The sequence below is a fragment of the Merops nubicus genome, unplaced genomic scaffold, assembly GCF_000691845.1.
Source record: "Merops nubicus isolate BGI_N331 unplaced genomic scaffold, ASM69184v1 scaffold15588, whole genome shotgun sequence".
Classification (NCBI taxonomy): Eukaryota; Metazoa; Chordata; class Aves; order Coraciiformes; family Meropidae; genus Merops; species Merops nubicus.
Genome location: NW_008626472.1, coordinates 26630 through 41226, shown reverse-complemented (window position 1 = coordinate 41226; position 14597 = coordinate 26630). Strand labels below are relative to the sequence as shown.

General features: G+C 38.3%; 1 protein-coding gene across 1 annotated transcript in view; it reads left to right on the top strand.

Moving 5' to 3' along the window:
* KIFAP3 (kinesin-associated protein 3) overlaps nt 1-14597 on the top strand; it is a 64899-nt gene that overhangs the window by 29061 nt on the left and 21241 nt on the right. The window contains exons 13-17 of the mRNA XM_008946020.1: nt 1008-1173; nt 1403-1528; nt 1900-1998; nt 3326-3411; nt 12225-12414. Coding sequence (XP_008944268.1) covers nt 1008-1173; nt 1403-1528; nt 1900-1998; nt 3326-3411; nt 12225-12414 — 667 coding nt within the window. The remainder of the gene's footprint in view (nt 1-1007; nt 1174-1402; nt 1529-1899; nt 1999-3325; nt 3412-12224; nt 12415-14597) is intronic.

Here is a 14597-nt window from a genome sequence, read left to right as displayed (position 1 = left end):
CAAAAGAAAGGGGGGAAACACAACATCTGAACTCTGGAAATTTTAAACACACTGTTAAAATGAGGATTGAATATAAAATTGTCTAAAGCAGTAAGGAATTAGTAAGTAGAATCTATGATTCCCCTGTTAGTATCACCAGAAAATCTTACAATTACTTCTTAAAATGTTTAGGAGGATGACTTCGCTGCTGTCCCTAAGGCAGTATGGTGTTTGCTGTCGTCTTTCCCTTGTTTTCTAGCAGTTTTCTCAAACCGTGTGTATAGTAGCTACTTTTGGAACATCTGGACAAATGATAGATATCTCTTGAAAGTATGGAGAGGAAGAATGCTGAAATCTTTTATTGGATGATTCTTCAACTGAAATTGAATCTGCCTTATTAGCCCTCATTCCACGAGAAAGTCTCCTCAGTGTTCTTTTGAGAACTAGTTTTGATTTCATAGAATTGTAGAATTGGTTAGGTTGGAAAAGACCTTTAAAATCATGAAGTCCAACCATTAACTTAACTCTACCAAGTCCACTACTAAACCATGTACCTAAGCAGCACATCTATACAACTTTTGAACACATCCAGGGGTGGTGGTTCAACCAGTTCCCTGGGCAGCCTGTTCCAGGGCTTGATAACCCTTTCAGTGAAGAAATTTTTTCGTCATATTCAACCTAAGCCTACGCTGGCACAACTTGAGTCCATTTTGTCTTGTCCTATCTCTTGTTACTTGTGAGAAGAGACTGGTACCCACCTTTCTGCATTCTCCTTTCAGGTGGTTGTAGAGAGTGAGGAGGTTTCTCCTGAGCCTCCTTTTCTCCAAGCTAAACAAACCCCACTTCCCTCAGCCACTCCTTACAAGACTTCAGGTCTATGCCTTTCATCAGCTTCGTTGCCATTAGCTGGACTTGCTCCAGCACTTTGATGTCTTCATTATATTGACGTGCCTTGATTTGGCCAAGTTTTAATTTCCTCAGAACCGCAGATTATTCACCTGTAATGTTTGTTGCTCTATTGGCTTTAGGATTATGTTGGTGATTTAGCAGCTCAAATATCAAATGATGAAGAGGAGGAATTTGTGATTGAATGCTTGGGAACACTTGCAAACTTGACCTTACCAGATCTGGACTGGGAGCTTGTGCTGAAAGAGTACAAAATGGTTCCGTACCTCAAGGATAAACTAAAACCAGGTCTGTAGAAATTTTGGTTGGTGTTTTTTTTTTTTTTTTTTAAGTACTTTAGAATATCTTGAAGAATACTTGGAATGCTCTTTCAGAGTAGAGTCTGTTTACCTTCAGAATATGTGACTGTGTGGGGAAACAATACCAAAGAACAGACTTATATCTACAGATGTATATACAACTGCCACAGGATTAAGAATTTCTAAGAGATAATACTTTCTGCCTTCTGGCTTACCAGGTTCTGCAGAAGATGACCTTGTTTTAGAAGTTGTGATAATGATTGGAACAGTTTCTATGGATGACTCTTGTGCTGCTCTGCTGGCTAAATCTGGAATCATCCCTGCACTCATTGAGCTTCTAAATGGTATATTGCAATGTTTGACTTGTTTTTGAGAGAAGCTTAGTTGATGTGGCTGTGCTGTAACTGAACACACCATTCATTTTCTCTTGCGAGGCAGGGGTAGATGTTTTGTATAGGAAAGGAAGAGCAATTACTCCATACTGACTTGTGGTCTAATCGATCTGATTTTTCTTACACTTCCTCAACTCTTGCTGCAATCTGGTCTTTCTACTTGGCTGGAGCAAGGAGGAAAATGCTCATTTTGTGTTGTCAGGAGATGAAATCTCACATGTCAGCTAGACAGTTTAGTGGTAAGAGCTGGGCTTTCTCTAAGCATCAAGAGCTTCTTGTTGGGAGATCTGAAATTGTGGTTTGTTTTATTTTTTTCCTTCCAGCTCAGCAGGAAGATGATGAGTTTGTGTGCCAGATCATCTATGTATTTTATCAGATGGTCTTCCACCAAGCCACCAGAGATGTCATTATCAAGGAAACACGTATCTTTTTAAAGAATAAACATCTGTAATTACAGCACTTAATTTGCCATCACTGACTTTTAGCCTAGTTTCTCTTACATGAACCCCCTGATCTCAGAGGTTTCTTTGTAAACATTTTATTTCATCTGAAGAAATATTCTAGGCAGCCTAGACATGTAGAGGGACTGCAAGATTAATAGCAAGCATTAAAAGTTAGTTTGCTTTGAAATGGGGAAGGGTGGGTAGGAGGGGAATCACTGGACCAGTTAGTTCCTGTCCAAACTGAATTACTGTATGAATTTGTTTTGTAAATCATAGTCAAAATCATAGTCCGTGGAAGAACTTACATAAAGCATAAACAAACGTCTTGCACTGCACCATACTACATCTGTGTTGCATAGTCTGAAGTGCATTAAAATACTTAAATAGCATTCTTTCTTGTATTAGTCCAGACAACATAAATAATACCTGCTTTGTATTTTTTATCCACCTAATTTTCTTTGAATTTTTTTTTGCATAAGTCTTCTACCTTCTTCTCACTTAGGAGACTTTGGTTTCTATTCCTGGCTTTCCTCTTTCTCCTTTTTTCACCTGACTGTTGGTGACTGAATCTGTTCTTCAGTTTCCTCATGTCATGGATAAGTTCTGTTCTTTTTTTTTTTTTTTTATAGTACTTATAACATTTATTAAGTCTTTAGTACTCTCTCAGTCACTGCTGATGTTGAGCTCATTCAGACCATTGGAGAACTGTGGAAAGGGGCACCAGCTGTTTGAATGTTAACTTTTATTGAAACAAAGAATAAGTTGAATGGAGCTCTTGTAGGGATAGCAGGTTAGCTATTACTTTGCTAACAATACAAGGACTACTTCTTGACTACTTCTTAATGTCCTTTTTCCTTTAAGCTCTGTGGAATATCTGAGAGGCCACTTGGGACACTGTTCTTTGTCTCTTGTTTGAACTCCTAGGTGGCTAGGTGGTTTGTTTTTAAAACAAACAAAATTGCATCTCTCTTTATATCTGTAGTGATAAAGCAACAACATTCTCAAAAGATTCCACAGAATCTGTGCCTGTCAGACTAACATGTTAGGAGCATGGATTTCCTGTGACAGATCACAATGTGTTTTCTTTGTAAGGGGCATTAAATTTTACTTCATCAACTTTGAAGAATATTTAGGTACCTTAATGTGATTAAAAAAAAAAAAAACCAAAACACATGGTTGGATGAAAGCTGCAGAACTTCATACGTGATGGAAAATTCCTGATTACAATTCTTAACGAAATTTGCCATTGGAAGAACCTGGGGTGTGGGGAGAAAAAAAGCTTTTGTCCTTAACAGTTTCTTTCCAGAGGCTCCAGCATATCTTATAGACCTGATGCATGATAAAAATGCCGAGATTCGCAAAGTTTGTGACAACACTCTGGATATTATAGCGGTAGGTCTGATTTTTATTTTTATCATCTGTCCTTCAAGAATGTCTTTACATGAGATAATTCTAAAATAAGAAGGTAGCAATAACTTGCGAATTGAGAAGATTTTTCCTGTGCATTTTTCTTACCACATAGGTAAAAGATCAATTTTCATGGGACAATGACAATTGTTAATATGGGCTATGTACCAAGCTTCCAAAAATTGTGTATATGCTTATAAAGCTAACTGGTGTGAATTTTCAACTACAGACACTTTTTAAAAAGTGCTTTTATACTTAAATAAATTAATCACATTACATTTCATTATTTCCTAGTTCTCCAAACAAATGGCTCTTGTTACCCAGCAGCTTTTACTTGGCTTTTCTACATCGCATAGTGCCAATATTTGTTTCAAAAAGAAAACATGGGCAGTGATCCTGAACCTGGTTGTTTTTTGGTGGGGAAACAATCAGTATAATATTGAACTTTTTAACATTGTCTTAAACTCTTGGATAGGTTTCCTTTAGCTACATGACTTAGTTTGTCCAACTATCCATTAATCGCAATAAACTTTTGGGATGGTTGTTTTGTATTTAACTGCTAGTTTGGAAAAAAAGAATACTAAATTATGAAGTGCTGTTGCTTTATCAGCTCTTGTAGCATGTATAACCTGTAAAAACCTGCTTCTGGGGAACCTTGACTCTAGAACCATTAGTATTTTCTGGGCTATGCTTCATTCACGTAAAGACGTTATAAAGCTGCTTCTACTTAAAAGTTGCATTTCATTGTTAAAATTCCTCCTGGCCCATTTAGTCAAATTAACTTCTACTGACAAAAAGAAATTTCAGCATTTTGTAGTGTTTTAAGATGGTACAGACTATACAGCCTTTTGGATGTAGACTAACTGACATGAAATTAAATCTTAAAGCCAAAGAGAACTTAGCTATGAGTCAAGTAGTGTTGTTGACTACCTTAATGCTTTTCTTATCATCTCCTTAGTTTCTTCTTTAGCTGTATTAAACCTGTTGCAGCTTGTTCACTGAAAGGTTTAACGTAGCAAAAGACCTAACTTATACTGCACAGTACTAGATTCTATTTTGTCTTTCTCTGTTACACTCACTAGTAATGCCTTCTAATTTTATTTTCATCTAAAAAAAGGCGTACAATGACATAGTATCTGTGTTGGAATAATTCTCATCTGGCTCTGGTTTTGCTTCATGGAGATATGGAATGAAAATCGTGCTCCACTGGTTAGTGGCAGAGCTGCTGCTGACATTCATTAAGAGCAAGATTTCAACTAAGATGTATTTGCACTTAGTACTTAATTATGATGGGCATTATGTTCAGCTTACCAAGATCAATTATTTCCAAGGACATCTGTAGTGGAAACAGTAGAAATATTTTTATATTCTGGGTGAGGCCAGACCATCTCTTAGAGTCAGTACAAGTCCAAGTGTCTCAGGCATTGATTTGTTCATATAGAGGAGCTTTACAGTGTGGTACGTAGTAGTATGTGGTTACTGAAAACTTATGTTAGTAATATTATTAAGCAATGCTTATTTCATAGAATCTAGAAGAGTAAGTATGTTAAGATACAGCTTAAGATTGAATATTAATATCTGAGTGTGATGTCCTTAGCTCTTTTTTTTTTTTTTTTCCCTTCCTAAGAACAGGTAATCTTTACGCTAGCTGTGAGTAAATGAGGAGTGCTATGATGGATGGGAGAGGCTTCTCAACTTGTGATAAACACTGGACAGGACTTCTAGGGCCATGAGAAAGAATGAAGGGAGGAAATTGTGGTACTGCTGTTACTGGGGTTAAGGAGAGGATGTCAGGTACTTACTGAGAGTAGTTTTTGTGGTGGGTAAATTATCTTTTTACTTTGGCTGTGGGGCAGTACCGCACTTGGAGTGATGTTCACTAGTTAGAGTTCCCTTTCTGAGAAGATCTTTTTAGCTTTATTATCTAGCTGTTGGGTTATAAGTTGCATAAACCATAACTAATACTAAGTCCCTATGGGGAGAAGGAAGCACAATATGCCGTATTTTCTGAAAGACAGAACCACTAATTGATTGCTTTCTCAGCAGTGTTGTAAGCTGGTTGCACTTTGTTTCCCAGTACCAAAAATCACAGGCAAAAAATGCAGCGCTTGCTAGATGATGGGAGAAAACGTGAAACAGTAAGTTATAAGAAGCTCAGATCTTGATAGGTGTTTTGCCATTCAGCTCTGAGGTTATGGTAAAGCAGCCTGTGTAACCACTGGGGTGTTTGGTTGTGCGGCAGGTTTACACAGCTAGTGCCTTCTGAGGTGTCTGAACAGACATAGTCTCTAAGACTGGTGAAACTTCTTATCTGTGCTAAATCCACCACAAAAAAAAAACCCTTAAATTTTCAGTGTTGTTCCATACATGCTGACAGGATTAGTTCCTCTGATGATGGAAATCAGAAACTAAATGTTGGAGAAGAGAGATTTGAAAGTAATTTCTTCTCAGGGAGACAAATGCCTCTTTCACTCATCAATAAACTCTGTATAGTGTGATCGAAATAACACTGAAGAAAATCAGATGCCTTATAAGCCTTAGGGGAGATAGGCTTTCTGTAGTAAAGTAATTGTCACAGAAATTATGGAAATGTTACACTAGTGATGATTTGTTTAATATAGCTTGGCTGGACTCTGCCATTGATGAACTGAAACAGATGTGCTGTTTTAGCGTAGTACGGACTGAGGAGTCTCAGCTTTGCACTGGTAGATGCAACATAATTTCTTTTGTCAAAAAAAAGTCTGCACTGATCATTTAGGAATACTTCAGTCTCATGTTGTGTGCTGAGTCTTGACACCAAGCAGCTAGTTTAGTGTACTCGTGCACTTAAAGCAGGACAGGTCATTGCTCAGCTGAAAGCCTGGAAGCAATAGCTGGTGTAGAAGCAAATGAAATTCCCTTTTCCTCTGCATCTTACCTGCAACTCAAAGATGGTGGAAAGAAATGTCAGCTTACTTGAGATGGTTTTACTCTCTTCACCTTGGATAATACTATCAAGAGCTGAGGGGCTTATTAATCTCTCAAATTTCTCCTTTTTTTTTTCTGCTCCTATCTCAGTCTTATTGCAGTTAAATATCCTTTGAATAAATGAGGAAAATCATTTAATTAGTTATAACCAGATCCTTGGACTATGTAGTCCGAGCTTCCCCCTCCCCTATTTCCCCACATTTTCCTATTCAGTGTTTCTACATCTTTGAATCCAGGCCTGCTCTACCATTTTGTTTGTTTTACATGATCCTGCAGAAGTGACTGTCTTCTAGATAGCTGCAGCACTGTCCATGTGATTTAGGAAGTGCCTCAAGCCTAAGGTGTGTTTCCAGCTCTCGTTGTTTGCCTCAGGTTATGTGTGATGAATACCGAAAAATGTTTTCCTCATGTGAAAAGCAGTGTCAATGAACACCTTGCATCTTCCGATGTTGCTTAAGTGCCCTGACACAAATCCTCCACATTGAGAATGCTGGAATTTCACATAGGAAGCGGGAATGTGCTGTGAAGCCTCAGTGCTCTGGGATTTGGGGCCAGCTGTGCAAGATGTTGGCCAGCTCTCTTAAAATCAAGGAAGAGCAGACCACAGGGATTTGGTGTGGCCTTTATTTGAATAGGCAGTGTGCTCTGAAAATAGATAACCTTTGACTCCTACTTGGTGTCTTCTTTCCATGAAGAGTGCTATAGTCACTCCAGGAAAAAAGGTTTTCCCTTCACATCCCATGATATCCCCTTTCTGTTGTGTCTCTTTTTCCTCTGTTATCCTCTAACAGTCGTGAATACAGAGATGTGGGCTGAAGAGCAGGTAGGGGGTGGGGCTGCCAGCTGAATTATTGACATAGGTTTTCACAGATCAGCTTCTGCATAGTTAAATTTGCAATCAGTCTGCTGTGGTGCTGGTAGCTTTTTGCGGCAATGAGTGTGCACCCAGCAGGTAAGGCTCTACCTGGACTAGAATAACCACACTGCAGACAGCATTAGATAAAACAGGCATGTCCTGATTGTTTTTGTCTTCATATAAAGCTATCTTGGACAGATTTCCTTCTGGCATTGGTGCTTGCTCTTTGGAGTTGCAAGACTAGGAAGGTGAGCCAAACCCTCAATCTCTGTTACTATCATAACAGTTTGCCAATGAGCTAACTTAACGTTCCTCCAAAGGGGAAAAAAAACCAAAAGTTTCTCTCTTCAGCTACTTACAACATAGAAACCCTGCAGAGAGTGTGCATTTTATGTAGGTAACTAAATATAGGGGGCATGAGTATTTACTATTTTTTCTGCCTTGCTGTTAGTTTCATACCACAAGATTCTATTGGCTCCCCATCAGTATATATTGAGTGACAAACCTGATTGCAAAGAAGTGACTCTGGGTTGGACAGGTGTATGTGGTAGGACTTTTTTGTCCTGTGAATGGGTTGCTCTCCAGTGGTACTAGCCCTAAGGGAGGTGTTGTAGACACCTGCAGAAGGTGATCCATAACATCTGTTTCTCTCCTTGGTTTATAGAGGCACATAGTTCAAATGACATGCCTAACTTTTGAATAGCTAGATAAGATACATATTTTCTTTCTTAATAAATGGTTAATTTAACCTTTCATGTAAACTGTGTGTTTTAAGGGTGGTTAAATAATGAAGAATGTAAAATCTCACCAAGTACAGCCTTGAACATAATGAGAATTCTACTTACTGTATAGCAGTTTTACTTTAGTATGAGGAATCACATCAAATGAACCCTATTACAGACCCAATTAAAGTGCAACCACATTAAAGTGAAAAGGAAAATCTGTTTTTCATCAGCTGTGAGAGAACACAAAGCAGATCTGTGTAGCTCTGTGTTATCCTATAGTGTGTTAATCAGATACAAGGTGTGACGGAAGCCAGTGACAAAGGGGACCCCTGATAGGGAACAGACACGCTCTGATAATAGGCCAGTTAACGCTTCATAATATTTCAATGCTTCAGTAGTAAACAAAGTTGGAAGTAGAACTTCAAAAAGGATGGCACATTCTTTGCAGAGTCAAACCATACATCTTCTATGACACTTTTGGATTTATGGAAACCGAATGTTAAAACCAGTGATGTCAGGGAGCTCCAAAGAGAATAAAATCAACCTTCAGGATTCCTCCTTTTATGTTTCTGAACATGAAATATTTGAGGGGGCACAGGGGTTTGGAGAATAGGCACACTGTCCACCTTCTTGTTCAACCACCCACCACTTTTCCAGTAGTCTAGTCTAATATTTAAAAGGACTGGAAGGCACAAAGCTATGTTTGTATCTCCATGATGTTTAATTTTCTGATTTATGTTTTACAGGAATCTTAGCAAAGAAGGCGTGCTTCATGTGTTTAAAAAACAAAAGTCAAGAAAAACCAAAAAAAAACTCACAAAATAATTTTTTTTTTTAAAAAAAAAAGTTTTTAATAGCTCAGAATATAATTACTGGAAGACTTCCTCTGTTTTAGGGAATTGTTTTGCTCTAAACGACTTTAATTTGGTTTCTTTGTGCTTTTTGGCTCCAATCCTGCGTTTACAGCTTTTCTTCCATTCTGATGTCATTCCATTAATCATTTACCCAGTGGTGTTTCTGCACATTTCTGTGGAAAACCTACAGACATATTCCTGATCTAGAAGTACTTAAATGAACTTTTTTTGTGCTGAGGTTGTGTAAATTGTTCTAGATGAATGCAAATCATCCTTTTCTACCATTCTACCAGAATTAAATTATGGACAAACCTGATCATTGATCTGATTCCAGTGGGGTCACTGCCTTGTTCTTGTTGCTCACTCATAGTGAAATGCAAGGTACAAATGTAAGAAAGTAGCCAAACTGCTTGAACAGATAACTTATGATTTTTAAGTAACGTGCAGATGTGTTCAATCTTAGAGCTGCTCATCCCGTTTTCAAAATTTAGACATATAATTGGGGTAAAATATCTGGGGGTTTTAAGCCTCTTAATGTAGGATGGGAAATGTAGAATACACAAGTATTCTATATTCTGCCCTGTTGTCATTGTCTAAAGAAAAAAAAATCAGGATTTTAACTTATTTTATTTTTTTTTTTTAGAAGTATATAAGAAGTTCATGTCTCTCTGTGACAGACATTCAGCATGTTCAGACAGTGGTGTGGAACGGAACAGTGATAATGGGCAAATGGCCCAACTTCATTTGGGGTTGTAACTTTGGGAAGATTAAAGTGTTTTCAAAGTGCATTAATGTTAAATTTGAATTAGGTAATTTTAGCTGCTGGCCTTTCTGCTTTTGAGAACTTGTAAAAGTAAACAAGGCAATGTAAAAGGGACTCCGCTTTCCCACAGATTACTCTAATTTGCTGTTTGCTAAATTTGTTTATTTTCCCCCACTTCTTTGCAGTCATGATTTCTGGGAATAGTTTTCTTAAGACTGCAGTATGATTTCTGGCAGTTAGAAGGTGTTTCTCTAAAACTTGTAATACACAACTGCTGGAGGCTGACATATTAGCCCATAGTTTAGCTCTGGCAGATGCAGCAAAGGAGGTGTTTCCACAATGCTGGTCAGATGTCATAGTTGAAAGTCATGCCCTTCATTTTTTTATGGGCCATTTTGTAAATCTCACTGAGCTTGGTTTTTCAAGGGAAACTCTTGTTTTGCACTGTTATTTCTAGCCTTTCCTTTTCATCAAGTGTGCAAGAAGGGGAAAGGATCAAGAGGCAGAAACAACCTGAGATCTTCTTTTCCTGAACATTAAGAGGCGTAGAGTTGTGTTTGTTTTCTGTCTTTTGGTTTGTTTTTTTTTTCCTTTCTCCCTCCCTGAGATTGCTGCATTACTGTATGGATGACAGAAACTTGGAATTTGGCTTGAGGCCAATGGGCACTGCAAATATCTATAGATCCAACAGGTGATACCTGCTCTCTGTATGGAAGCTATGCAGGAGACCAGGTTTTGAACAGGATCACTCGTGTGCCTGGATGGTGCAGAGGGGAATTACAGGGGTGTAACAGAATTGCTCAAAGGTGCAATTGGAGAGATCTAGAATAGTGTCACAGACTGATGCCCCAGATCTGCAGGTACTTGGATGGATAGAACCATAGAATCATTTGGTTCTGTGGTGCCATCAGAAGGGAATTTTGTTCTGCTTTAAGCCAAGAGAAACAAACTTGCTGTTTCTCCAAATCAAACAACGTTTAAAAGCCCACTGCCATGGAATAAGAGCTTGTGGTTGTGCAATGCGACACGACTCCCCATGAAATCTTGGATGTCCTAGGTACTTGCTAATGATGTCAGAGAAGCCTCTGCCAGAAAGACAGGGCATAGGGCAAGCTGGCTTTTGTGGTTTTGACCAGTCAGAAGGTGTCACCTATGTCAGATTAATAGCAATGAAGACAAGGTAGGTTGAATATTAAGTCAGTTTAAAAGCTCAAGTTCAGTGTACAGTGGTTTCAGAAGTTTAACCTGAGCTACTAAGCCAACTTCTTCTATCTTCACAGATATTTTTTGACCACTGGTTATGGACAGTTCTACTTTTGCAAGTCTAGCTGGTGTAGTTTAAGAAATTTCCACTTGCACAGTCAGAGCATTTTCACTAATTGTGTGAATACTTTTCATTCTCTTCAGAGCTAAGTAACACGGATTTAAAAAACCTTAAATTACTCCAGCTAGATCTCCAAGGAAAGCCTGTGTAGAGCATGTATTAACCAGTGTGAGACTTAATGATTTTCAATTTTTCTGTCCTTTGTAGTTAGGTTAAACAGTGAAGTGGGACATGTTTCACAAGGATATTTTGGTTCTGAATGTTATTCTTGTTCACAATCCTTTCAGTGAAAAACTAGTAACCATGGTGCATTATTTGTGAATTTTCCTAAATTGATAACATCTGCAGGTTTCATATGTTGATGAGCTACCTTTAGTTAGCTGTGCCTTGTTTTCCTGGTAATATTGAGAAACTGAGTATTATCTACAGGTCTGTGCTCCCTCAGTGGTAGTCAACAGCCCACATAGTCTGATCTGTTTAGAAGAACATTCTAAACAGCTGATTGCAGTGACCACAGGCTGTCACTTCCTTCTGATGCTCCTTTATGTTGAGTATCACAGTCACTTGAATGGAGTTAGGCTTTAATCCAGACAGAAATTTCATGCCTATATTTTGTTTCCATAGTGGCTGGATCCTATATCCTGTTTTCATCAGTTTTCTGGACAAGTACCCCCTAGAATTTTAGCTTTGTATCATGGATTACTGTATCCTCTTTATTACGAATGTTGAGTACCATTTTTGTGAGTGTTAAGTGTTAAACATAGAAAGCCATTATAAAACTTGACAGGAAGTTGAAAAAGAAAGCCTGTCTTATTTGAGCTCATGAAACAAAATAAAGACTTGCTTTATCACAACCTTTTTTTAATATTGTATTTTCTAGTAATTAGTTGTCCAAGTGAATGCTCATCTAATGAGGGTGTACAGGGTATTTGGCTACTGTTGGCAATTAATTATTGAAATCTCCCTGAAAATTGGCAGTAATTGTCTCTTCTTGCTAAACCAGATTATGAGACTGTGTTGGTGGAACTCCCATACTCAAAGCACGATTTTTTTTCTGGATGGTGTAAAGTTACAAACTACGAAGGGAATATTGCAGTGCTGTATGTACAAAATCAGAATAATGCCTAGTGCTTGCAAAACCATCCCATTGTTTGCTTAAAGCGATCTGCAAACTCAATAGAGGATTTAAGTCACTGAGCCCCAAAATTTACATCTTTCGCTGACATGAAACTGCCCTTGCCATTTCCTGTTAAACCAAACAGCTTTGTCTATACCTCATCCTAAAATAGTGTGTGGTGATTTCTAACAGGAGTATGATGAGGAATGGGCTAAAAAAATCCAAAGTGAGAAATTTCGATGGCACAACTCTCAGTGGCTGGAGATGGTGGAGAGTCGGCAGATGGATGACAGCGAGCAGTACCTGTATGGTGATGACCGTATCGAGCCCTATATCCATGAAGGGGACATTCTGGAAAGACCTGACCTCTACTACAATGCAGGTAAGGCAGCATGGATTACGTTTTGTAAAGACAAAAGATACATCTTATCATTTTGCTTAATCCTGTTAGTAGTGCAGAATGGCACCGTCTTGGGGGATCACAAATGGAATCTGATTAATCTCTCTCCTTCCAAAAAGGACTGGGACTGTGTTTGGAGCAGCAGCTTGACCTGGGGCTGTGGAGAGAATCTGCTGACTCAAACCAGCCGGACAGTTCCCTTTGTGTGTTGCTGGGAGCAGCACTGAAGGACACTTGCCAGGGATGAGCTTGTCCTTGTTAGGATGTTAATGATGGATTGAGTACTTTATATCTGTGGTCTTATGAAGTATCACAGGTCTGCAGAAATATGAACAGACCTATCTCGGAGAGCTAATGGACCATAACGACTGATTTGAATAAAGGTGGCCCAGCTTTTTCTCACACCTGTTTCTTGTGTCCATGGCTGGTTTGCTTTGCAAACACAAATCTCTTCTCATCCCTGTTAAATTCACAGCTGCAGGATTTGTGCTGAATTTTCTTCTGCCTCATGTTAGTTCTGTAACAGAAACTTTATTGCAGATCTTGATGAAAGACTTTAGTTGAGCCACATCAAACTTGTAGTTTCATTAGTGGAGGCGATCATTCCATGACTTTCAGCTAATCTGCTTGCATGATTTTTGGTGTTAAATATCTAGGGAAGCGTGTCAGTCTCTTTTCTGAACTCTTTTTTAGTTCCTCATATGAAAAAGTTTTATTACTTAACAATTTTAAAAAGTTAATTTAAAAAAACCAAAGCAAAACCAAATTATTCTGAAGAAGTCATGTTCTTATTTGAGCTTAACCCTTTTACGTTTTGTAAAGACAAAAGATACATCTTATCATTTTGCTTAATCCTGTTAGTAGTGCAGAATGGCACCGTCTTGGGGGATCACAAATGGAATCTGATTAATCTCTCTCCTTCCAAAAAGATGTTGTCGTTACTAAGAAAATAAAAGTTGCAATACTGGATTAAGACACTGATGTATCTAGTCCAATTTCCAGCTGTTTCAGAGGAGTGTTCAAAAAATTCTGCAGGAGAGAATAATGAAATAATTCAACCACCGCATAAGTGTCTTAACTTTTCGTAACTAGGAGTTGGCTTATGGTTTCAAACTTGTAGTTTTATATCCTTTTCAAACGCCAGGATGACTGTGTGCACATGGATTTTTATTTATTTTTTTTAATTGCTGGGTCTGAGTCTGTGGTTGTTTTATTTTCCACATAAGTGTCCAGACCTTTGCTATGAAGCATGAATCACAGAACTCTGACTGGATGAATCTGCAAAAAGACTAACAACAAAAACAAAACTACTAAACCCCATAAGCTTTACTTGTAGTTGCTGTAAGAAAATAATGGTGAGATAGCTCAGTAGCATTTCAAAAATTATTCTGAAAGGATACCAGAACCTAAGGATTCTTTTTCTTCTACTTTTGATTACATGTATCACCCACAGCAACTTGCCTTTCTAGTGGTGCGTTTTTCCCTTTTGAATCCTGTAGCTTTATCTTGCTCTACTGGATCTAGAGAGTCAGCAGTGTGAGCTGTGTGTTGTAGGTACCAGGGTTTTTCATTACATCATGTCTCCTTTGGGCTTCCTCAGTTACAGACCTGCCAGCATGCCTGTTGTGGTCTCCCCTTTGCAGGTCTTAATAATAAGCCTTCGCTTATTTCACAGGGTGATTTCTTTTCCTGGTAGTGTGAGCTGGAGATGGCACCAGCAACACTGAATTTTCTGGCTTCTAATCTTTCATGTTACAAGCTTAATGTTATTTGAACAAAGATTTTTGCTTTGGAATTGATATTTGACCAGGAAGGAGAGGCAGATTTCCAATGATATATTCTGCAGAGGTGTGAAACGTGCTTTTGTTTTTAAAGGTATAAGAGTAGGTGGCTATATTCAAAATAGTTTCACTTCTCAGGTTCCTTCTGACAAATGTCAGTAATGGTGTGCTTCTGAAGTCTGCTAGTTTTATACTTTTGAGATGTGGCCAGAGGAGACATAATATTCCTTTGAAAAAGGTATAAATTTGGGTTTCTGAAGGATGGAGCATTAATTAGTCAAAAAAATGCAAATCTTTGTGCAGTCTGGTATGAAATGCTTTTATTTCAATCTGATAGAAATGACCTGCACTGATGGCTGATGCTCAGTACAGGTTGTGCCCTGC